This window comes from Aplidium turbinatum, chromosome 5, assembly GCF_918807975.1.
Source record: "Aplidium turbinatum chromosome 5, kaAplTurb1.1, whole genome shotgun sequence".
In the NCBI taxonomy this organism is placed as follows: domain Eukaryota; kingdom Metazoa; phylum Chordata; class Ascidiacea; order Aplousobranchia; family Polyclinidae; genus Aplidium; species Aplidium turbinatum.
Window position 1 is genome coordinate 10395493 of NC_137476.1, and position 26255 is coordinate 10421747.

The 26255-nt window shown below is 38.3% G+C and overlaps 2 protein-coding genes across 2 annotated transcripts; one reads left to right on the forward strand and one right to left on the reverse strand.

Annotated features, from left to right (window-relative positions):
• The first annotated feature begins 5549 nt into the window (after nucleotides 1–5549).
• LOC145770550 (putative thioredoxin-2) lies at nucleotides 5550–9819 on the forward strand. Its single transcript, XM_082582229.1, has 4 exons — nucleotides 5550–5691; nucleotides 6533–6719; nucleotides 7076–7199; nucleotides 9250–9819. The coding sequence occupies exons 1-4, from the start codon at nucleotides 5589–5591 to the stop codon at nucleotides 9361–9363; spliced, it is 528 nt and encodes a 175-aa protein (XP_082438355.1). The 5' UTR covers nucleotides 5550–5588; the 3' UTR covers nucleotides 9364–9819.
• A 347-nt stretch (nucleotides 9820–10166) lies between these two features.
• Nucleotides 10167–25974, reverse strand: LOC145770221 (BBSome complex member BBS4-like). The gene is made up of 14 exons (XM_082581816.1): nucleotides 23931–25974; nucleotides 22643–22722; nucleotides 21915–21977; nucleotides 21483–21595; nucleotides 21204–21330; nucleotides 20673–20793; nucleotides 20377–20507; nucleotides 19886–20038; nucleotides 19509–19680; nucleotides 19188–19257; nucleotides 18087–18219; nucleotides 17802–17910; nucleotides 13729–13861; nucleotides 10167–13400 (listed from the first exon to the last, which is right to left on the reverse strand). The coding sequence occupies exons 1-14, from the start codon at nucleotides 24046–24048 to the stop codon at nucleotides 13226–13228; spliced, it is 1698 nt and encodes a 565-aa protein (XP_082437942.1). The 5' UTR covers nucleotides 24049–25974; the 3' UTR covers nucleotides 10167–13225.
• Between the last annotated feature and the right edge of the window lie 281 nt (nucleotides 25975–26255).

Below are 26255 nucleotides of genomic sequence, written 5' to 3' on the forward strand. Positions count from 1 at the left end.
GTAGCCAGGAATTTTGAAAGGGGGGGGGTATGACGACCCAGCAGCGGGGGGTGTGGGGGGCCTCCCCCAGAAAAATAATTTGGTGCATTCTGAGAGCATTTTCAACAAAAATGTGGCTATGAATATTCCTGTAAAATGGTGCGGTCCGGTGGCATAGCAAAAGGATAAGATCATGTTTTCTTCGGCATTTTTCGGAAATAAAGCTAAGTCTCTATGTTTTCTTGTTGTTAATTCCTGGCTGAGATGTTTGAATGTTTGGTATTGGCAAAACTCGCTCTTTTAATGCAGTTTTGTTTAAAATTAGGCAATTTTTTTCAGACTGAAAGCATCATTCTCAATATCGTGACGTCACAAGCGTGCCAAAGGGGGGGAGTTTAACCCCCAAACTCCCCCCTCCCCTTGGCTACGCCACTGCTGCACACTCTAATACGTCCGTCCGATAGATTTATCACATCGTAAAAGGCCGAACCACGTTTTCGCCAAGCAGCGAAAACACAAGTTAGTGAATAAAGAAAAAATAATGAGAGATTGTCGCTCAAGCATGACAGTGCATTGCAATGATGACGTCACCATTGCGTCACAGTCCATGTTACAATTCGGGACAAATATCTGGGCAATAATTTCGTGAATAACATTTTATATGTAGGCTAGGCTACCATCGCTACAGCTTTTATTATTGAACTTAAACGAGTGGCTCAACTTACCTCACACCCCGGCTCAACTTACCACGTGGGGTAGGTAAGTTGAGCCAAAATGACGCAATATTTAAAACATGCCTTTTTTCAATATTCTAATGAGTTATGAAAAAAAATTTTTTGTTAAATTAAGGCCAAAGCATCAACCATTATGCTGCCACTTTCACTTTTATTGTAAACCAAGCGGTTTTCTTAGTAGAAGCGTTTAAGTAAAAAGTGGCTCAACTTACCTCATCCTCCCCTACTTAGGCAAAATAGAATATAAAACAGCAACACGAGTTGCGGCAAGATGATGGTAAGTATAACACAAGGTGGCAGTAGGCTTAAGTAAAAGAATGTACAAAGTGACGTGAGCACAGAAAGTACATGACGTTGTCATGGCGTAAGCTTAGATAGGCCTGCTTAGGCAAAATAAAATACAAAACAGCAACACGAGTTGCGGCAAGATGACGTTAAGTATAACACAAGGTGGCAGTAGGCTTAAGTAAAAGAGTGTACAAAGTGACGTGAGCGCAGAGAGACATCAAGACGTGTTATAAACGTTGCAGTTGTTAGGAAATCGATGCATAATGAGTATGGCTGGCAATTACCTGTAGGCTACCGTACTAGTTACTTGCGACAAGTTAAAAAAAAATTTTATGCAGTGGATTCTATAGCAACTACAAGGATTAGGTACCATGGAATAGAAGTTATAAATGGTTAAAAATGATTAATATAGGCTGCAGTAGGCTGCTAGATGATTAGAAATATTTTTAAAAAAAATTTTTGTTTGCATGCAGTGGTTTCTGTTGCAACCATGAGGATAAGGTACCTTGAGAATAGAAGTTAGAAACTATGCATTTTGACTACAGTAGGAGATAATTACAGAAAGTTGAAAAATGTAGCATGCAGTGGTTTCTATGGCAACCACAAGGATAAGGTATCGTAGGAATAGAAGTTAGAAACTATGCATGTAGACTACAGTAGGAGATAATTACAGAAAGTTAAAAAAAATTGCAAAAACGTGGTACATTACCAGGTGGCGTTGATGTCTTTATTGCAGGTTGTGAGTTCAGAAAATTTACTCGGAGGCACCATTGTAACATTACTGGGGTGGCTGGTTGAATGCTTCTGACTAAGGGTGGCTGACAACGACACTAGATTGTTGGTATCAGGAAGTACATCTTGTACGGATTCAGAAAGCAATTTTAATATCTATCGTAAATATATTCTCCATCTTTGGACCGTTCTGCTGGGTGTTTCTACCAAATGCCCACCTATTGGTGCACACCCCTGGAAAGGCAACTCAATACTGAATCCGATGCATGTAAAATTTAAGTGGCATATATTGCGGATTATAGTTTTATTTGAGTTTTATTGGAGAGGTGTCAAATATGCAAAAATTGCATTATTCTCTTGATTATCGTCAATATATCCTCCATCTTTGGACCGTTCTGCTGGGAGTTCCTACCAAATGCCCACCTATTGGTGCACACCCCTGGAAAGGTAATTTAATAAAGAATCCGATGCATGTAAAATTTAAGTGGCATATGTTGCGAAATATAGATTTTTTTGAGGTTTATTGGAGAGCTCTCAATTATGCAAAAATTGCATTCTTCTTTTGATTATCGTCAATATATTCTCCATCTTTGGACCGTTCGGCTAAGAGTTCCTAACAATTGCCCACCTATTGATGCACACCCCTGGAAAGGTAATTCAATAGCCTACTGCATCCGATGCATGTAAAATTTAAGTGGCATATGTTGCGGATTATAGTTTTATTTGAAGATGTTTGGAGAAGTGTCAATTATGCAAAAATTGTATTATTTTAATGTCTATCGTAAATATATTCTCCATCTTTGAACCGTTCTGCTGGGAGTTCCTACGAAATGCCCATCTATTGGTGCACACCCCTGGAAAGGTAATTCAATACTGAATCTAATGCATGTACAATTTAAGTGGCATATGTTGCGGATTATAGTTTTATTTGAGGTTTATTAGAGAGGTGTCAATTATGCAAAAATTGCATTATTCTCTTGATTATCGTCAATATATTCTCCATCTTTTGACCGTTCTGCTGGGTGTTCCTACCAAATGCCCACCTATTGATGCACACTGCTGGGAAGGTAATTCAATACTGAATCCGATGCATGTAAAATTTAAGTGGCATATGTTGCGGATTATAGTTTTATTCGAAGATGTTTGGAGAGGTGTCAATTATGCAAAAATCGTATTATTTTAGTGTCTCGCAAATATATTCTCCATCTTTAAACAGTTCTGCTGAGAGTTTCCACCAAATGCCCACCTATTAGTGCACACCCCTGGAAAGGTAATTCAATACTGAATCTGATGCATGTACAATTTAAGTGGCATGTGTTGCGGATTATAATTTTATTTGAGATTTGTCGAAAGTAGCTCGGGTCGCATTGTATACCTCGCACTTATTCACGGATGAATTGTTTAGGCGGAAAGCGGAAAGTTTTTTCTGCTAGAATGAAGGTGGTGCAAATGGCAATGCATTATTGCTTTTATTCCAAGATTGCAAAAAATTCAATGTTGAGGACAGGAATAAGAGTAAAATTGAGGAAATTTATTATGTACCATGCCATTACAACGCTACCTTGTTAATCAAAATTTAATAACCGAGCATTAGTAGGATTCAAAGTTGACAGAATTGAACTTGCAATATGTCTTGCTAGTCTTGCCTAACAATTTTGAAAAAATAAACCAGTGATTAATTATGGTAGTTCTCTTGGCAGAGCAATGTGTTTAGGCTATATATTTACCGGAAGTGGCTATTTTTCCACACTTGATGCCATGATTACAATCAGGTGTTACCAGAGTTAGGATTAAAGATAGGAAGGGTTAGAGTTAGAAATAAGGTTAGGGTTTTGATCTTTGCCCAGGACTAAAAAAAGTTCCAAAATACAAGTTTTTGTTTTCAACAGCTTTAAACTTTTCTCAAATTACGGCAGATTTCCTTATCTGGCAACACTATTGAGGCTATTATTACACTATAGGCTATAGTGTAAATATAGCCACAGCCATATTTACCAACTGGTGTATTTAAATGTAGATGTAAATACTTGTAGTGTTGTTCTATGGTATAAAATTTTAAGCGAGTTAAAATGTTGTGCATATACCGGTAATTACGGTACTATATACATCCTGGAAATGAGACGTAAAGCAGGAAGAAAAAGGCAGTGGCTATTTGACCGGCGCCGGTCTTTGAATCTGAAACACTATTTGACCGGTCATGACGTCACGATATAGGCATTTTTTTCTTTTTCTCTTTCAAAGCAAACGACGACAAGAGTGCCTATATAAGTTCTAAATTCGGCAGTTATGTTCAACTGATTCTGTGGCTCGTAGGATACGAATCGGTCTGGTCCTCCAAAGGGAATGAGTTCGATACTAAGCGGAAGCGTTTTTTTTTTAATTTTTAACTAAATTTTGACCCGAAGTGACTCAATCGTTAGGCCTCTGCATTTTTGTGGTTAATTTTTAATTTGAGTAACCTACAGCCCAATTTTTTATGTCTTTTCAAATATGAGTAATAAAGTTAGAGTTTTTTATGACCTTGTTTGCCGAACGACACAAAAATGTAATGACAAACGGAAAATTATGACGAACGGAAAATTACCCAGAGAAATTCTCAAATTCCAGAAAATTAAAAACTTTAACTTTATTACTTGATTTTATTTTTCAATTTTCTTGAATTTAAGAATTTCTCTGGATAATTTTTCGTTTGTCATAAGAGGATGTGACCGTGTTTGCCGAACGGCGCAAAAATGTAATGCGTTGTTCGGCAAACACGGTCACATGTTCTTATGACGAACGAAAAATTACCCAGAGAAATTCTCAAATTCCAGAAAATTAAAAACTCTTAACTTTAATTACGGTACTCATAGTTGAAAAGACATAAAAAATTGGGCTGTAGGCTACTCAAATTAAAAATTAACCACACAAATGCAACAGCCTAACGATTGGGTCAATTCGGGTCAAAATTTAGTTAAAAATTAAAAATAAAAGAACGCTTCCGCGTAGTATCGAACTTATTCCCTCTGGAGCACCAGCCGGAGACTTATCCTACGCGCCATCGAATCAGTTGAACATAACTGCCGAATTTAGAACTTATATAGGCACTCTTCTCGTCTTTTCCTATGAAAGAGAAAAAGAAAAAAATGCCTATATAGTGACGTCATGACCGGTCAAATAGTGTTTCAGATTCAAAGACCGGCGCCGGTCAAATAGCCACTGCCGAAGAAGAACTGTAACCATATCCCATGAGCTTAGGGTTCCTTCATCACTTGAGCATGAAGCTTGTCCTTTGTTTGGCTCTTCAATATCAAACAGAAGCTAAATTCCTAGCAGCAAATTTTGTTATTTTTTTGTATCATCAAAATTTTAAAAATGCACCTGCCCTGGCCGACTTAGGGGTCAATCTCAATAGAATTCAATCAGGAGTTGGCAGCTTCCATTCCAATATGCACAAGTGGAGTTTGGCTCCCACATCGGTCTAGGAATTCAGCGCAACAGAACAAACTGCTGATCATATCATTCTTGAATGTCCCATTTACAAGGCGCCAAATACAATGCATGACATAGCATAACTGGACAAAGCTATACTCCTTTGGATTTTCATCACCTGCTCTGAAATCTGAGCAATCCTGTTCTACGTAAAAGAATGCCTCAGACATCTAAACTCCTTCATTTTTCTGGCAACCAAGCATGACCTACCAGAGCTTCTTACCGGCAACAAGTTGATCTAGAGTAAATTCCTTTTTTTCAGCAAATCAATGTCCAGGCTATTACAGCTCGAATGATTTGTGAAGATTTTCAAAAAGATAAAATATCCTGTCTATTTTCAGATTTTTGTTTTACTTTATTGTGCAGCTCAAAACTGTCTACAGAATGTTTAACACGCTAGCAAGATCCTTACGCAATCAGATGATGAGGACACATTTTTCCTCTGTGATTACATGTCATAGTTATCAGTATTCCACAATACTAGCAGGTAATGTTGAAGTACAACATGTTGTAATCTTCGATTTAAAACATCAGTGTGCTACTATATTGTCTGATATAATTTTTTCAACAAACCAGACAATAAGCATGGCCCTGTTGGCAATAGCTCTGTAAGTTATCTGTCTGACTTTGTGAATAGAAAAATCAAGTAACGATTAAACTCTTTTGTAGGTGTTTGAGCAACTAATTCAAAGACAGCTCTCTATTCGGTGGCACTTAGTATATATATACTTGAATAATTTACAAGCAACACCACTTTTATAACAAATAAAAACTTTACTCTTTTAATCTCACTGACTGGGTTTGCATCCATAGTTCAATTCCACTACAAGTAGACTAGCCTACCGCCACAACTGCCAGGATTAAGTTTTAAAAGAAGTTCTCTCAGTCTGAAGAAAAAGGTTCTCATGATTTATGTCAAACTGTATGGAAGTGAAAAGTACTTGATATGAAATTCTTATTAATACTACAAAAAGTGCTCAATGCTAAGCTGAGCAAATTACATCAAATATAGTTATTATTTTCTAAAACCTCTACTATAGCCTGTTTCACCCCTTCAACCTGTTGCATATTTATCAGGCTCTTCTGACCCCCCCTTTTGGGGTGAAACAGTTTGTAGAGACTTTAGAAACTAATAAGTATATATATTTGATGAAATTCTCACTTTATATGTTCATGATTGGGTTTTCATGCGCAATCATCAATTTTTGTTATGTTCATAATTGCCAAGTTGCTTTTGAAATGCCTAATTTTACGCAATTTTTTTCCATTTTTATTTACGAATTTATGTCATTCTGGTTTTTTGTTGCTTATCATTGAATTGGTTTCAGATAAATCTTTCAGGCCTGTCAATGTGTCAAATACCTCACATTATATGAATAAGTTTCATATAACTTCAACTAGGAATTATTCGGATAAAGAACTTATAGCCACATCATTTAATGTTCAAACTGAAGATGACTTCAAATCTCGAGTTCTTGGTGCCAAGATACCAATCATAGTGGATTTCCATGCTGAGTATTTTTCTCTTTATATTTATTGTTTATTTTTTTTTGAATATGCAAAACTAAAGTTATTTGAAATTAAACATTTTAGAGTAGACTAGATACTATTGCTCTCAATTAGGATTTAACAAGAAAAACTTTCACAAAAGTATAGCTTTTAAGCTTTGTTTGTAATTGCTGAGAATCCGTTTCAACATAATAACTTTGTTATGATTTGCGAAACAGCATTTGAATTATGCTTATTAATAGCATAGCCGCTTTTATGGTGATGATAGGTCTGCACTTCTCTCGACATATCTCTGTATCACGCTAATACTGTACCTGTATACCATGAATAATTGAATATTAATCCTGTAAATGCATTCGCAGGTGGTGTGGACCGTGTAAGCAATTAGGCCCCAGGTTGGAGAAAGCAGTAGACGCTCATTCCGGGGATGTTATGTTGGCTAAAGTAGACATTGACGATTTTGGGGATCTTGCGATGAAATACAAAGTTAGTTCAATTTCTATTTTAATAATATTAAAATATTTTTCTTACAAAGTTTAATTGCTTTTGTTTTGGGCTGCTTACTCGATGACTGATGTGGCCTTTCGCTGATTCCTGTTTATGGAATCTAGTTTATCATGGTGCTATTTTATTTGCGTTGTTTACAAAGGGTCATAAAAATAATTAACGTTACAAGAGATCCAATTCAAAAACTGGCAAAAAGGCGAATGTGGCCTATGGAACCATGTTCACAGTTCTCATAAAGGATTTAAAGATGAGCCCATTCAAACACATGAAGAAACAGTTGCTAAATGCCAATATATATACCATTGGGAAACGGCTCTCCAGAGACAGAATTATGCTCTCACGCATTGAAGGAGTAGGCACGCTGCCAAACCTTGTGTTCAGCCATAGGCGTAGCCAGGGGGGGCGAACGGGGCCATGGCCCCCCAAATTTTCAAAGTTTGGATTCCGAAGTTGAACCCTTTGTTGAAAATATAATATAATTTGTATAAATTTATATTGTTTTCCAAGACATCTGGCTATTAACACGCCCCAGGACTTGTTTTAGACACACAGAAAGACACCAATAAATTTTGCAAATCGTAAATCGCGCAAAGTTTACGCGATTTAAGCTTCTTTTAACTAATCTGTGGAAGCAATTTCAGAATCGCTTACTCTGTAGGGTTTTTGTGTCACAGCTGAGTTTTTTGTGTTCTCTAATTTTAGCCGCAGTTTTTGCCCGTTTGTGTGTAGATAAGAGCTACTTTTAATACGTTAATAGCTGTTTATCTGCTAATTAGTTTCATACAAATATTACCCTGAAAGTGTTTCCAGAAAGAGTTATAATCCATTATTTAAGTGTAATTTTGCAAAAAATTTTCGGGGGAGCATGCCCCCGGACCCCCCTAGAATACGCGTGCCTTCGGCACGCTCTAACCCCCACCAGCTTTATTGCTTCCCTTGCTTAACCCACCAGGATACGCCACTGCACATCAGGTGGCGATGTCTTAAATCAAACATTTTGTCGTTCTCTTCAATTCATCAAATATTTGGCCCCCCCAAAAAATTTTTTTCTGGCTACGCCACTGTGTTCAGCGATGAGAAAAAACTTGATGTATTGTCCAGCATCTTTTAACCATCAAAATGATCATGTTTGGTCAATAAATGGTGACGTGGAACCACGGGTAGTCACTCGGAGACAAGGGGCGGCATCAGTGATGGTGTGGGCCGCAGTCAACGAATCAGGAAGGAGTCCATTGATTTTTGTGGACCAAGGAGTGAAATTGAACCAAGAAAACTACTGAAATGATATTCTTGAGGGTTCATTGTTGACTTGAGCAAAGAAACACTTCAAAAACGTAATTGGTCATTCCAACAAGATTCTGCCCCTTCACATGGAGCTAAGAGAACGCAAAACTGGCTTTCAGCCAATGTGCCTTTTTTCATTTCCAAGGGAGAATGGTTTCCTTCATCCCCAGACCTGAACCCCCTCCTAGACTTTGGCATCTGGTCTTACCTGGAGAACAAGGTTTCGACTAAACACTACCAAAGTTTGGAAGCTCCGAAGACCAATCTGGAAAAAGAATGGACCTAAATATCTGAGTTATTCATGACTCTTGCAGGTCCTTTTCTCCGACTTGTTATCGACGCAAATGGCGGACACATTGAGTAAAACTTGTTTTTCCTAAATATTTATTTATTTGACAATATTATATGTTTATTACTCAAATATTGTCTACCATTTGTTTAATAACAGTTGTTTGAAGTTGTAACGTTATTTAGGCTTCTGATGACCCTGTACAAGTTTACATCCACTGTACTATTCTCACAACAGACGGAATAAAAGTTTTCTCTCTTCCCGGAACAAATACAGCAAAATAAAATAAAAACTTGTGCATTGTGCAAGATTTGCTGTATGTATCATGAAATAAAGTAGCAGTGTCGTATTTTCACGTCACTGGCTTTCTTGCTCCGAGCGACTGTGCATAAGTTTGTTACGAAATTACCTGAACATCATCATGTGTAACCGATGCACGTGTTTCCTACTTCACAGATCATGGCGGTACCCACTGTGTTATTGTTCAAGAACGGGAAGGCCGTTGATTCCTTCCAAGGCAGTGTTGATGACGATGAACTGAAAGCTTTTGTGGAGAGATCTTTAAATTGAGTTGGTCACTTCAAACAAACGATTGCGTAGCTACCGAGTCCACTCTCGCACGACATACTGTAGTGAAGCCGAGCATGAGATGATCAACTGAACTTGTGGTTTCATTCACCCTCTTTGGGAAAGAATTAAACTCAAAACTCTTCTAGGTGTTCTGTGTGAATACCGTGTTTCTGCTGATTTTTCAGCTCAGTGAAAGTAAATTTATAGTACCGGTAAAGGCAATAATTGGAATTTAAGTTTCAAATCATTTTTGCCAACTGATAAGTTCAAAATACAGTATTCCACCGAGCAAGTCATGCCGGAACGTCGTTTGCACAGTCAGGAATCAGGATCATTCTCTAAAAGGGCCTACATATAATTCATGAGGTTAAAACGAGCGAGGAGCACGTCTTTTAGTACCAGACACGTATAAGCGCATGCCTGTTACGTGTAATGTTACCGTTATAGGTTTGTTAATAAAATTAACCATGCCGTCGCAATCACCACTAACGCAATAAAATTCACTCAATTTGTTAAAAAAAAGTGTGTAACACCAAAGTGAACGCGTGCGTCTAAAAGCTTGAGATGCAGGAGCGTACAAGATTCAAATTATCTATTGAGCAAGTCGTGCTGCGGTGTCTTGATCATTCTCAAAATATTACTCCCTTGTGCGTTGTGAGCTTGAAACGAGTGAGCGCGATGTCTGCTACGTGCAAAGTGACTAAAATACCAACGTGAATGCGTCCAAAAGTCGAAGACCTAGAAGCGTACGAGATCCAACACCCGCTTCAAACCAGCAGTGGAATGATCACGAAATCTTTTTTCTCGTACAAAATATAATTATTAATTATATAATAACGTTCTATACATATCACTATCAGTGATGATACAAACAATACGAACAAACGGCTCAACATGTGATGAAGTAATTTAAACTGTAGTCTTTCAGGGCTGCAGTCATGTGCCACAAGAAAGAAGTTAATTTTGAACCACCGGCTTACGACTGAGCCAAATCGATTAAAAGTAGGTCGGATCAAACGAGATTTTGAGATGCACTTGACTCCATAATCAAATGCATTTCAGATTTGCCATCGGGTGTAGTAGGCTGTAGTATCATAGAATTCCATTGAAGTTCAGCTAAAGCTGTTGACGTGGTAGAATACATACACACGGGGGGTGGCTAACAAGCCTAGTTGACTGTAGTCGATATTGCAGATATCACGAACAAAAAGCGAAAACATTGGTTGGGTTGAAAGCTTTATTGTTTCAGCCAAACGGTTTAAATTTTACCTCAATTAAGGCCAAGATGAAGGGAAACCTATGGAAATAAAGAAGGCAATCTTGGCAGCTCCATTAAACCAAACCAGGGATATCTAGAGAAGGGGATATGAAAGCTCGCAGCGATTGCCTTATTCTCGTGACACTACCAGGGCGGTAGTTTGTAGTGCAGCTGGTACACTCAGCTACAGAAGCAGTTAGCAATTGCTACGTAGAGCATACTTAAAGAATACTTGTTTACAAAGACAGTTGGAAAGTTACCAGTAAGCTGTTTTTTTTTTAACAAAGCTTTTGCAGTAGGCTAAAATGTAAAACAAGTATATGGGTAGTTGAATTAACAAGCAACCATGAGCATGCTGCAAATATCCAGGCCTGATGCTAATAGCGCAATGCAAGTTATCATAACAAGATTTAGTAAACTACTATCGGTGCCAATTGTCATTTTACGAGAAACACAGATTATTTACGAAACATTAAAGCCCTTCTATTGTCAGACGTAATAAAAGCCTTCGTATCACCTTCTTTAGATATCCCTGAACCAAACTTATTTATGTTGAAATTTCAAGCCAACTAATATAGCAATAAGGTGAAATCTTTTTTCTTCAAATATGTACTTTCTTTCATGTGTGATGTTTTCCACTAGTTCAGGCCCTCAGGGGAATCTTTAGGCTAAACGTGTTACACGTTGTTTTTTTTGCAGTTGGTCAACCCAACTTTGATTTTAGTGGGTGCCGCAACTTTTTGGGTCACGTGATCACCCCCAAATCGGGGATTTCCCCAGAAATCACGTTTCAGCTCTTTTACGGCATTTTTGTGCAATTACATATTTGATTTTTGCATATTTTTACTTAAAAAGCACACACAAATAAGTGAGACAAAACAAACACAAAATAATTTGACTGATGTCGTCATTGTGACGTCATCAATGTTGTTTTTGATTTTTTAACCGATTTTTGTCGTTTGCTGTTGGTTTTAGTTGGAGTACCGGTTACTAGAACCATTTCACAATTCCCAAAAGTAGTTTCGTCATGACTGCATCTTTTATGACGTCATCATTACATTATTAAGACTAGACAAATTGAAATTCAGGAACCAAATGTAAGTTTATTCCGAAAAAAGCGATCAACTACTATCATTATAAGTTTTGCAAATGCTCAAAATTTTGAATTTGCAAGCAATAACAATAATACCAGTACAGTATGACGCAATAATGACGTCATCAAGGGTATAACCAGAAAAGCAACTACCAGGGGTGAATTTTCCTTTTAGCCATGCCACTTCAAAATTTAAAATAATATGTAATTATGATCTACAAATCAAATGAATAGGCCTACACATTTACACAACAACAGATTGGGCAATGTCTGAATCTGAACACTGTCAATTCAAGATGAAAAAATTAGCGGTTTTCTTCCTCTTTCGTGATCACTCGAGGAAATCTCAGACATGTCCAATGTTTGATTGCTAAGAGCTGTATCTAACGATGTAACAACAATCGTAGACAAGTTTGGATCGACTGAAGTTATCACAGCTTGTTGAACCAGTTGATATAACGCAATTTTGTTGCTGTCATTTTTCAAAAACTCAGACCAGTTGAGAGGAAGACGAGTAGGCCTATTACTTGTGACAGCCACGTAACATCCAGATTCTCGCCTGCTTTTTGCAGAAGATTTGATGTTATTTTTCAGATATACATCGTAGACTATGTCAACACGATTGTACTTTGCTGCCTTGCCAGTAACGTAAGGGATAACGATTTAAAAAATGTATTCTTCAAATGTTTTCACATTAGGCTACAAAAAAAATCACAAAACAAAGTTATGACGTCATTCATGATGCAATGCTGACGTCAGGCGCGAATCTAAGAGTTTTTTTCGGGGGGGGCCAGAAAATTTGAAAATCAATTAAAAAGAAAGAAAAAGCCTAAACAGATATGAACAATGATACTACGACATATACGATATGCTAGAAAATAGACATTAAAACAACCATTTTCATCAATTGTGATGCCGAGGGACTAATATCAGCTGTTTAGAAGCATATCAAACCATTTGATGCGGAAACATACAATTTTTCACAAAATTTCGGGGGGGGGGGCGGGCCCCCCCCCCATAAATCCGCGCCTGGCTGACGTCATATTTGAAGAGGGAATTATTTTAGCATTGGTAACTTTTTGTAACTAAAAAAGTAACACCAACAACAAACAAGCGATTACAATAAGAAAAAAAATTTAATGTTATGACGTCACAATGACGTCATTAATAACATAATTTTGGGTGATTTTTATCTCGTGTATTTTGTAGTGGCAGTCAGTCCAAATAAAAAAAAATAACGTATCAAATTGCATAGAAATGCCGTGAAAGAGCTCAAAATTGATTTGGGGAAAATCCCCAATTTGGGAGTATCACCGTGGCCCAAAAAGTTGCGGCACCCACTAAAATTGAAGTTAGATTCATCAACTACCAAAAAATGCAAAAAACCAACGTGTAACACGTTTAGCCTAAAGATGCTCATTTTTGCCCCTAAGGGCCTGCACTACACATTAAATCTGCTGATATATTGCATTTGTAGAATGCATGTTCGAGATCTTGTCTTCAAGGAATCTTCACTCTGCTGGAAGTGCTTCTTTAGCGCGTTTTTTCTCCTTTCTCTCACTTTTGTTCTTTTTCTCTTTTGAAGAACTTCCATGACTGGAAGCTTCTCCATCGACGTCATTGTGACGTGATAATGATGGAAGAAGTGGAGGCAGTTTGGATGGAGACGGCATCGAAAGCTTCGGCCTGCGTAACAAAAACTGATATCAGCAAAACGCGAACACTGCAAGTAATCTGGCTTTGACGCAGATTAGTCTACAGTTGTTGTTAGTCGGACCGTCTTCAAAAATACTTGAAGAGTTGATTAGCGGCCACAAAACTTGGTACAGAAATTAGTCTACAGCACTAGCCTACATTAGACTAAAAGTCTACATGTCAGGAACAGAAAAGTTCCATTTAAAGTCTTTCGTACCAATAGGCTAACACTAGAAAGAAAAATAAGAGTTATGTCTGCTACAGCATTTTGGAATGGGTTTTGAAGCAATAGCAACGTTCATTTAAAATCAAAACTTACCCTGATAAGGCGTCGAGTTTATGGGGTGATGGGGATACAGGGTTATCCTTGGCCGTAACCGGATTGACGCTCCCTTGTGGTTGATCTATTACTTCAGACAACGGTGGAGTTGCCTCAGAAACAGAAGGATTCACTGTAAAACATTGACATAACATACAACCTCTACTTACGATGAAATACAACTCTGCACGTGTTTACCACCTTTGAAGCATTGCATGCGGTACTGTGGTAGGCTATGAAACCAAATAACCTGTTAAAAACTGAAAGTACTGGGGTGCTTGTCTTAATTATCAAATATAATTTCTTGCTACTAACAACCTAGCCCAGTTACGATGCTCCAAGCATGAACAGAATAATAAATGCCGATAAATTGGCTAATAAGTAATAAAATCTATGAGAACCAGACCGAAAGAATACCTTATAGTCCAGTCGCTGAATGATTTGACCCGGAGAAAAATAATACCAAGCTGAAATTTTGTCAGGAGGTTCGATTGGTGATGTGGAGTCACCAAAAAAAAAGCCCCATGAATCCCCCTTGGGAATAGTGAGTTTTGGCCATTTTTCCATAATGGCCGCAGCCCCCATAGGCCAAAAATTCGAAATCGTCTAAAATTGATGATTTATACCTCATTCGAAAGATAATTTCATACTGAATCACTTTCACAAAAGAACTATGGTCAAAAAATACACACGTTTGAAGTTATTAGCCATTAAATGCGGACTATAAGGTAGATTCCACCATTAGGCTTTTGCCTGATGGATTTTTGTGAGGAGTGACAAGCAATGAATTACTCCATGGTTAAACCAGAGCTTACGAAAAAGTGTACAATTTCCCATCCGAAGTTACTCCTCAAACTGATTTTGGATAACTCAATATATAAACAACAACATCTAAAACTTCTTGCAGAGCTTAATCCTGGCAGTGTCGCATACTTGTGGAGGCTTTGAACCGCTGACGCAGGCCTGGTCACCGAGATTGACAGAGTGAAGTTTCCGATTGTTGAAGTCTTGTTGCCAGGGAATTATTCCATCCATTAAATGCCGCTGAATGGAGAGCAGTCCTTAACGTACGTTGCTCAAGCGCACACCCGAGAGTCGAACCAGCGCCGCTTGATCTTGAAGCTTCTTCGTTCCAGCCGTTGGATAAGTCTGTTTACGGTCCAATAAATCTCTTTGAACTACATAAAACTCAACAAAAGGTCATAAACGTGGTCAAGCTATAATGAAATGGTGTTATTTGGATGCCGTAGCAATATCTTTATTATTTTATCTGCACATTGAGTTACGAGCGACTCTTGGAACAATTGTAAACCTGTTTTCATACATTGATATTACTACTTTGAATATAAACTAAGGCTTGGAAAAGAAACGTGGTTTAATTTGTGTTTTCAAACATAATAAATGATGGCTCAACTAACCCTTACCGTGGTGTTAGTTGAGCCATTTGACTACTAGTTTTTAAACACCTATGGACCCGGTTGTCGTCGTTCGATAAGGCTTGTAGCCTACTTCCTACAAATATTGTTTAATATACGCAGAAGGTAAAGCACTGTGAATAAAGAAATAAAATCAACTCATATAAAAAAAATTGCAAAAAGTGGCTCAACTAACCCAACCTTCCCCTACAGAATTGACTGACGCCACTTCCGGGCGCCACTTCAACATTTGGACACTTTTTACTAGCAGTTTGTCGAATATGCTCATTTGACTTTGTAGAAGCGTATTTATATCCATCAAAGATAACATTCCATCAAAGATTTCCACCGCTGAGTAGGCTACTGCGCACCGGTCTGGTGTCGTAGTTCTCACACCCACCAGATTGATACCGCCATCAACGACGCATTGCGTACTGTGACTGGATGCCTGCGTCCCACTCCGACGGACTGCCTACCCATCCTAGCAGGCATCCAACCCGCTGAGCTACGCCGTAAAGGAACCACGATTTCTCTCTCTCGCCGCGCTCTGGACCCCGACCATCTCCTCCATGCAACATTCAAGCGACAACCACTTATAAAGTAGCGGCTGAAATTAAGACGCCCCTTTGTGCCTGCCGCAAAACAACTACTTAAGAACGCAGAAGAACTTGGTTTAAGTGCGGCACACTGGACGAACCACATATAGAACACGGAGTGGCAAAATCACACCTCCACGCTCCGTGACTTCATTCCCGACGCCGATTCCCGACGCCGATCCCCGCCTACCAGGGATGTCCCTCGCAAGGTTTGCGTGGACCAGGCTTAACCGCCTGCAAACTGGCGTCGGCCGCTTTCGTTCGGGCATGCACAAGTGGGGCCTAGTTCCTTCATCAGAATGCGAGTGTGGTGCCACGGAACAGACCGCAGACCATGTCATCTACCACTGCCTAACTCACCGCCTCCACATGGTGCGCATGGTCTGAGGGTCTTGGACGACGAGACTGCTGAGTGGCTGATGATTTCCTGCCCTCCAATCTTGCCTGAAAAAATCGCTCATACGCCATCATCATCAAAGATAGCATGAGCAGAACCATAGTGTCTTCTAACATAAGATACATAGAGTTGAGCCAATTCAGCGAATGTTGAGTCTTTCAACCATCTGACTCTGTGAAGTAGGGCACCTCCATCAACAACATAGCCTACAATGAATTTTTATCAATCTGGTCATTACCAACAGCTTCTGTATCATTCATTAGTGTTGTTCTCAAAGCAGCTTTGATTACTAAGTCCATCCTTGAACAGTGAAGGAGGATATGGTGTCATTTCGAATGAAAAGTACTTCTCAACATCGTCTTCACATTCTGCAATAGCGGTCAGTCTTGTAAAAAGAATGATTAGATGACATTTACGTGTTCTTTATCTATCTTTACAACATTTCCAAGTACCTCAAGTGGTTTAATGCAGGTTTTGCGTTGAATAGTTGCAGTTGCTAAATTTTGACCATCCAATGTTTTTTGAATGATTGCTCCTATTTCCTCTGATCTCTCACAATTAACCAAATCTTCTCCAGATATAGAAACCCAGTCGGATGTCAAGGATTGTAGATGCTCATCAGCAAAAGTAAACGGATTGCGTTGTTCAAGCCAATCTCTAAACATTACATAATCATCATAGTCGCGCTTGCGTCTGGGGTCGCCCATATCTCTGTGCTGTTCGCTTGACTTTATATCTAATGCGGAAAGCACCAGGCTAAAGCCTAATGGTGGATTCTGCCTTATAGTCCGCATTTAATGGTTAATAACTTCAAACGTGTGTATTTTTTGACCATAGTTCTTTTGTGAAAGTGATTCAGTATGAAATTATCTTTCGAATGATGTATAAAACATCAATTTTAGACGATTTCGAATTTTTGGCCTATGGGGGCTGCGGCCATTATGGAAAAATGGCCAAAACTCACTATTCCCAAGGGGGATTCATGGGGCTTTTTTTTTGGTGACTCCACATCACCAATAGAACCACCTGGCAAAGTTTCAGCTTGGTATTATTTTTCTCCGGGTTTGACCATTTTTTTAAGTTCAACGACTGGACTATTAAGATCGCAAGTGAATGTGAAGTTTCAGGAAATGTTACAACTTTTGAAGCTCTCTTGAAAAAATCTCTTTATGCCTTTGTTCAACGTTGCTATATATCTTGCAATTCCCTACTTATAGCTTTAATGTCCTCTGACACTTTGTACAAATCGAAATCTTTTAAACAATACAATGACATGCTCCACATCTTTTTGATTTTTTGTTCTTTGTGATTTACTCTTTGCTTTCAGATTCTGTCAAGTTTTACTGAACTGATCGCAGTCCATTGTATTTGACAATGTTTGTACTGAATTGTCTTCAGGCTACTTTTACACCGCTGCTGTTTGTGTTAAACTGTATTGCATTTATTTTTTGTGTATCTTTTTTTGGTTTGTAAATTCAAATATGGACATTCTTGTCAGATGCAAATAAATAATAAAGTGTATCTTTCAGGATTGTTGGGTTGTAGATGTATGAAAAATAATATTGAGTCACAAATTACTGTAGCCTGCAATAGCCTTCTTGCCGACTTTAGTTAACCACAGTCAATTCATAATGGTCACGCCTCAGCGCACAATCTTCCACGTACCTTTATCTTTTGTTGACTTTTTGTTACGCTTGGAAGCCTTTTCACGTTCCACCACCACCTTATGGCCAACGTTGAGGGCAGCTGATAACTTTTTACAAGTTTCGCTGAGCTGAAAAAAATATGTTAAAATGGCTTTTTGCAACATCTCCCTAACCCTAGGCCTTTTTGTTCCGGGCACAATAACGACGAAAAACAAAATATGATTTTCCAAAACTGATTGAATAGGCTAGCCCCTACGAAACGCACCAGAATTTTATAAACACTACGGATTTTAACAGAACCAACCTCTTTGTCGGTTTCTGCTAGTTTCTCTTCAGGATAAATGTTGTAAAAGTTTGTGAGCATACTGGCAGCCCGTTGATAGTGAGAATGATTGCTTAAAAATATCAAAAAGTTCACCACAGTGTAGGGGTCCGATCTGAAAAATACGAAACGATGTTTGAGGTCTAATACGTTTGGTCAGTTCTACTGTCGGCTGTGAAATGAATCCTGGACTACATGCCCGCAGGTAGAAAAGAAGATTAACAGAGCTGAAAATTGGTTCATACGGAGAATGATGGGAATTAACTGGATTGATAAGATCACCAATGACGAAGTGTGAAAACGCTCTGGTTGTACCCCTGGCGTCCTCATTAGAACTGTTAAGGCTAATGACATTCATCGGCACGTCCATCGTAAATGTGGAATTGAGCACTGGTAATGATGGGGCGGCTTCCTGGTCAGAAGCATCGGGTTTGAAAATTTATAAGAATTTTTTAACATGGACAAACCAGGATTTTGTCAATTAAACAAGAATAATGGATGATCAATCGTTGCAGAAAATCACGGTAGCCGACGCCTCATTCAGGCATGGCCGATGATGATGACAGTGCTGTTTTTATCAGGGTTTCTAACAGAAAAATAGTATAAACAATTCCAATGCAAACAAGCAGTCCACACTGTCATGTATAGGGATGGGTAAAAACGGTTTTTAGTCGTCGTTTTGTAATCGTTTTTTTTACATTTTTTTACGATGTCCAATCGTTTCACATATTTTTCGAGTTATTATGACGAGTAAGTGTTCTTTAAAGTCTAATTGGTGAATCTGCTGACAAATGACTTTTAAAATGATGTATGCAATTTCAGTGAAATAGCCTAATCCGATAAAATATCATCAAAAAAGAACATCTGTTAAGGGATACATCTTTTCCTCTGAATTAACGCATTGAAATATTGAAACTGCATTGAAATATTTCTCAGCAACGGAGTATGCTGCAAATATGTCTGCGACTAGTTGGCTATTTGAGGCTAAAATACCTATCTTTAGTTATTTCAGGTAGTTGTGCAATTACATAATATACATGTACAATTCACCCATTGCACGGTGATTAACAATTTCCCACTTACGAGTCGAGTAGCATGGCCTGCTCATAAGCCTTCTCAGCGTTTTCATCTTGGCCAAGATGAGACAATGCAACTGCAATAAAACGCAAGTCTTTTTCAGAATGAAACCCAGGTTAAGCATTGATACATACGGTACTGTAGCAGCAGCACAAGACCATATAGTGCCAGTAGAGGCAACAAACTTTAGATTTTATAAAAACATGTTAAATATTTAGACTATGTGACATGATGCAAAACATGCAAAATGTAACTTCGAGGATACATTTCCTCCAAAAACATAACTACGCTATTATGGAAATTGAAAACATCTTTTTTAACTCTCACCAGCCAGTAGAGCAAACAAAGGTCCATGCTGTGGCTTTAGGCTGATGGCCGTGCTGGCGAACTGGAATGCACTGGCGTACTGCTCAGTGGTGAGATGGAGCAGACTAAGGTTGTACAGAATCTTCCAGTCAAAAGGTGAATGGTAGTGCGCTCGCTTCAGACAACTGATTGCCTGCAAACATTTACTTTTGAGTGGCTTGCTTTTGAAGAAGGATATACGATGCAGCGATTAATATGTCAAAGTGAAAGCGTGAGGTAGAATGCTGTTATAGCACATCCTGCTGAAGGCTATCACAAATGTCAAGCAGAAAAACGTGAACACGAAATTGGTATCAACAACTTGATTTGACTACTCAAAAAAAAATTAGGAAACTTACCGGTACTATTTTCTTCTTTCCATAATAACACATTCCAATGTTATTCCAGACAGATGCACTTTCCGGGACACACTGAGCTGCGACTCGGTATTTGTTCAAGGCAACGTCATAATCCCCATGTTTCTGCATCAGCGAGCTAACAGCAAGGATAGCCTGCGTACCAAGTTGCGTAACGTTATAAAATGATTAAAGATAGAAAGTAGTGAAATATAATAATGATTTTTAGTTAAAACTACGCAATGCACGAAACTCGAATAACCTATACTAAAGAATTACAGTCAATACAACAACGAAAAACCCAATATGGCCTACCGATTTGTTGCAACTAAGGCCTATGGTTGTCGATGACGATACTCTACAGCATAATATAGAATTTGCCAAAAGTGACATCTGAAGGTTCCTTTGGAAAAGTGTCTATAGCGAAATGTCACCACGACCGCATTATACCGCAGTTTGCGTTGACGGTGAAAAAAGATCTAATTCTTACTTACTCTGTAATCTTCTGGTTGAAAACTGAGAACTTGGCCAAGATATTCAAACGCTCTATGAAAATTATTCTTTTGTAGATAGAGAAGCCCCAAGGACGTCAATAGATCCGTGTTTTCTGGAGCAAAATCCACCCCTGTGTTGACACAAGACAGTAGTCATTTGAAAGCAAAGCAAGAAATTTCAAAATTTTGCCACATCTCAGATGATAACATCTGTCATTTTTACATTGATTCAACGCCTGCAGAAGTTGAATCAATGTGAAAATGACGGATTTTTCTGTTTGAAATACTACAAGCACCTTTTTTTAAAATGTCCATAGCTTTGTCGATATCATCCGTCTCTTGGTACAACTTAGACAAGGCCATGTACGTCACAATGTGTTTATTCTTGGCCAGGGCTTCCCTGTAGTTTTCTACAGCCTGAAACAGAAAGTATGTATTTGCAGATGCTGAAAAAGTGTTTGCGATTTTGAAATATGATCACACAAACTTTAAGACACTTGGTCAACCGAAGTAAAAACTGCAGAGCTTTACAATGCAGAAAAGAAAATAATATATATTATATAGGTTTAGTTTTGCATTTTGAACTCATTAGTTTTACATTTTGTTTTTTACCCAGAATTAAAAAGGCTCAGTAGTACAAATTTACAGAGTAAGACGGAGATTTAAGAGCAAATTAAACGTCGGACCACTTTGGGACACATTTTCTGCAGTTTCCATAAACAGAAATGACTGGAAAAGTTGCTGTACAATGGCCCTCATGCCTATGTCAGGTAGGCGTAGTTGGACTTCAAAAATACAATTACCTAGTTAGTGGAAACATTCTTTACCTTATCATACTGCTTCAAGAATTGGTAACATACACCGAGGCAGTGAGAGATATCCCAATCTTTTTCACTGAGATCAGCTGCTTGGTTGTAACACTCTATTGCACTTTTGTGTTTTCCAATCAAAACTCTGCAGAAAAAAACGCGACTAAGAAGTGATATTCAAACGCAAGCAAATATCGCAATGCTACTTTGCAAAACCTATGTGCTGAAGAAACAATGGCATTTTTTTCAACCAGGAAATAATTGTAATTATATTTCTTTTTGCGCAAAATTACTTACAGATTTCGCGCAATCTGTTTCAAATTATCAGGATTTCTGGGATTGAGCAAGTGACAAGCTTGGAACAATTCCAACGATTGCTGAATTTCACCATCACTTCTCAATATCATCGCCTGCAATAAAAGTACATGCTCAATAGTTTGAATGAAGTAAGCTTAAAGCTAAACACTTACAGCAAAGAAAAAATTAGTTGTCATCAAAATAAAACATATATACATGGTAATTTGAAAAGTTGCTTTGTGGTACAGAACTTGAAAACAACGAGGAGAAGGTTTGTTATTGCTCAAAGCTGCAGTTACTGATTTGTGGTGAACTTCAACATAAAGAGAAGAATTTTATAACTATATGGAAATTCGGTCGGACTAAACACTGCAGTAAGACATGCCAACACAGTTCTACCAGTATAATGAGATATAAATGGTATTGACATACCTGAATATAAACTGCATATTCACACTGCCCTTTTGATTCCTTCAGTTGTTCTTTAATGAGATTCTAAAAAGTAAATCACAAAAAGCTAAGTTGCTTTCTCTTCATTACATGCAAACAAAGATGATGGTATCTGCAATGCAAAAACAACACACAAACATCCAACGATATACAAAGCATCCATCATAATTATAAAGTATGTAGAAATTATTAGCATAGTGTTCTGTAGCAAAGAAATCTGTTAATCTCTACATAAACTTTCAATTTATAAAATATACCTCACATGATGAAAGAATCAGCAAAATAAACTAAACTGATTTTTAATTCCAAATTACGTTTAATTGACGTTAAATTACATGTTACAAAAAAAAGTTTTTGTTTCCAACAGCTTTAAACTTTTCTCAAATTAGGGCAGAATTCCTTATCTGGCAACGCTATTGACTATTGAGGCTATTTTTACACTATATAGTGTATTTTTACACTATATTGTGTAAATATAGCCACAGCCAGTGATAAAACAACGTTTTTTATATGGTCCAGCATTTCATTAATGTGACAGGAAATAAAACATTGGCACAAAAAAATTGTTCAATTGTTCAAATGATTTGCTAGCCATCAGACATAGTGTATGAAATCAAGCAAATTTATTGTTTTTTTTTCTGAATTTTCTGGCTATTTTGCAACCGTGGCACTTGTTTTATTCAGTATCAACTATAGATAGCACTTGTTACCTTGCAAGCATCATATTCTTTTCGAATAAAATGTTGATGGATCAACCAGTTTCTTCTTTCAATTGTTGGCAAAGGAGGGGCTGAAAATTTCAATACACATTGAAGTCATTTTCTTTCTAATAATTTTCAAGCACTCATTTGATAATATCTAAATGTTTGGCTTCCCTGCCTTTTTTAAATCACGTTCTAGATTAGAGATTTATCAAATGCCATTATAGAGGTATAGAATAGAGGTTCTGCAAATGCCATCACTTTCCAGCTAGTGCAGAACGGCCCTACAATACAAAGGACCACAAGGCATCCTTGCCTTGTTGCAGAGGAAATGTCTGCCCTGTGGCGAGTGGAAACACCACCAGATGAAACAATTTAATTTGTTTCAAAATTCAAATTAACACGTACTTTAAAGGGTAGACGTTAATATCTTAAAATTGGTTCAAATATTTTTTTCACAGATGAAACAATATCCGAATATTTCACCCCAGAGGAGTTCACCACGGCTCTTTGCCTGATAAAACCATAAGATCTGCCCTGATCTTGTGCTCCATGCTGGCCTAGCCATCAAGCCCTGGCTACGTAGATTCCATTCTTCTGCTTGCACCACCTCACAATCCCAAAAATCTGGAGAAGAGCTTTAGCAGTTGCGATCCCTAAGCCTCACAAGCCACCAGAGGAGCCACAAAACTATCATCCGATACCTTTCTTCTGTGTCCCCTCTAAAATCCTTGAATGGGCTAATCTATGCCCACGCCAATCCAATCATCAACCTGCTCCTCCTATAGGAGCAAAATGGCGTCTCACAGGGATCACTTCTGGCTCCATTTCTCAACATATGACATGATATCTCACATTACGACGAGAGATTTTTCATATATATAACTAAGAAATCATCAGCAAGAAAATCGTGTAGTAAATATTCAACTAGGAAAGGGCTCAAGTTGTCAACGTCCTAGTGGTGAGTTCTGGTAATTGATTCTTGCAATCAAGCAAATGACAACAAATCGAGACAGCAATTGAGCTCTATGCAACTCCATCATGTACAGAGTGATGCCAACTCAGAGCATGTGCCCTGCATGTCAAATAACTGTTCAGAATGGGCAACTTCAGGTGTTGTACAAGAAAGCATCACCTAGCTGCAGCTGAATGTGAACGGCTTGACTAAGTCTTAGATCGGCATCTTACAACAAATAGTGAAGGCCAACCAAGCAACTAAGAAAACTCAAAAGAATAGTACATCAACTACATCATTACATTTGCATAAGGGTATGCAAATTCTATTTTAAGTAAATACCTTTTTTTCCACTTATTTTAATTTTAGGGACATGTGGTATTGCTGTTGGAATTATAGTTGAAGAGGAAGACGGTGTTCCACCACTTCTTGTCTCTGACAGAGTAAGAGCTTCATCCATTTAATAAAATTTAAACTATTCTCTTTTATGTCGAATAGAGTTGAATCAACAATCACCTAACAGAATTTACAACTTAAATAAAGACAGAAACACTCCACAGCACATAAATTTGATGTTAAGAATGTCCTGCAATTGTATACATAGGCGTCGAAATAGGGTGGGCAGGGTGGGCGACGCCCACCCTGCCGTGAAACGAGGGTGGGCAAAATATGTTTCGCCCACCCTGTTTTCATGCCACTTATGAAGTGTTCGTTACAATTATTTCCGTTTTTCTTAAACGCTGGACTATCCAACCAACTGCAGCGCAACTTCTTGTTTTACGGTATGTCTCTCGCTAGGTATCCGACAGAACAAAGCAATTCCGTAACAACGCTGCGTAGAAAAACGGCGGTACGCACTGCATTGTTGTTGCTACGGCAACTGCCACAGCTGGCAATTCTTGGTGAGAGAAAGCCACGTTTGATCTTTTCTCCAAATTTGCGTCGGCAATTTGATCTTTTCTCCGAATGGTCTCACTTTCGTTACGTCACAATCAAACTTCAGTTCCCGGTCAGCGTAAGGGAATGTGCATATGACATCATAATGAACATGACAATAAAATAACCGATACAAACTAAAGACGTACTAAAAACAATCGCTTTTACAAATGCGGCAAATCCGAAGGCGCCACTTTAAAGATAACAGGTCACGAGTCACGCGCTTTTTAGGTCGCAAAGGAAAACATAAAAGAAGTTTGTTTAGTTTAGCAGCGCTCATAAGATCGCAAGATGCAAGAAAGAAAACATCCAACCTATTAAAGCTTAATTGCTGCAGCGACGCTAAACGCAGTCTTTGTGAGAAAGACTAACCACACTTTTCGAAATTAGCGTCGGCAATTGCCGAGGTGATTGTAAGGACAACAAGATTACAAGAAAAAACTAATTTTCTTAGACTACACCAGACTAGAATGTTGCTTCAATCTTACGATTGCTGGATGTTTTATTTGGGTTACTTCCTACTTCGCCGGCGCTTAGACACGTGCCCAGCTGGGAGAATCTTTTATAAAAATATCACCCTATAATTCAGGCCTCGAAACTGAAGGCGGCCATCGCCGCGATTAACCTACAAAAACCGACATTTTGTCCGCCGGGTCTCGCCCTTCCGTCGGCCGCATTTGTCCGCCATGAAGTTCCGAGAAAATTTTACACAAGCGGCCTTGTAAATAAAGTAGTAGTACTTTGCCACTTATAATAACAAAGGACTAGAAAAGAGGTAAAGCACTCGATAAATCACAATACACCCTGTATATGCTTGAATTGTTAACATTATTGAGTGATCAAGCAGCTGATGTCTGACAATAAGCAGGATGCAAGTGACATCACAATACACTTTATTGATGCGATAAATTCAGTCTTTAAAATTAGCGTCGGCAAATGGGGGTCCACGTCTTTTAGGCGCTGACAGTTAGGCGCTGGTCTAATAGGCGCGCACACTGTGGCGTCTGGATATTTAGGTGCGGAGCACTGTGGCGCCCGTTCATTTAGGTGCTATTCCTAGTAAAGTCTGTAGATTGTATCAGCTTGGCAGGTAGGGGCGTAGGGCAATGCTTTTCACACAAAATATTATATTGAACAGGAAAATATATTGTTTTGTTAATGCGTGTGCGTTGTTGGTCATGGCTTCAGTGAGTGAAGTTGCTTAAACTGGCAATGCTTTTTCACACAAAATGTTATATTACACAGAAAAATATATGGGTGAAGCTGCTTGAACCGGAAATGCTTTTCACACAAAATGTTATATTGAACAGAAAAATATGTTATGGCTTCCGTGAGTGAAGCTGCTTAAACCGGCAATGATTTTCACATAAAATGTTATATTGAACAGAAAAATATGTTGTTTTTTTTAATGCGCGTGTTCAGCATTTATTTGTTGTTAGTCCAGGTTTGCGCCGGCGAAAGCTTTATCAATAAATTATTCAAGTTTCCGAAAATGTATGAGATTGAGTTCACTTTTAGTTAAGTCAAATAATAACTAAACATCAGTAAAAAATGTACCGTAGGCTGTATTCAAGCGGGTGGTAGGCTTGAGTGAAGAGTAACTTAGTTTTCCGTCAAAACCCGGACTAGGTTTAATAACGAGCAAAGTCTCACCATTATGCTTGCAACTTGTAGCCAAGGTGTAGCCTATATGCCCTGTAGAAATGTATTCACGTGAACAGTAGTAGAGCG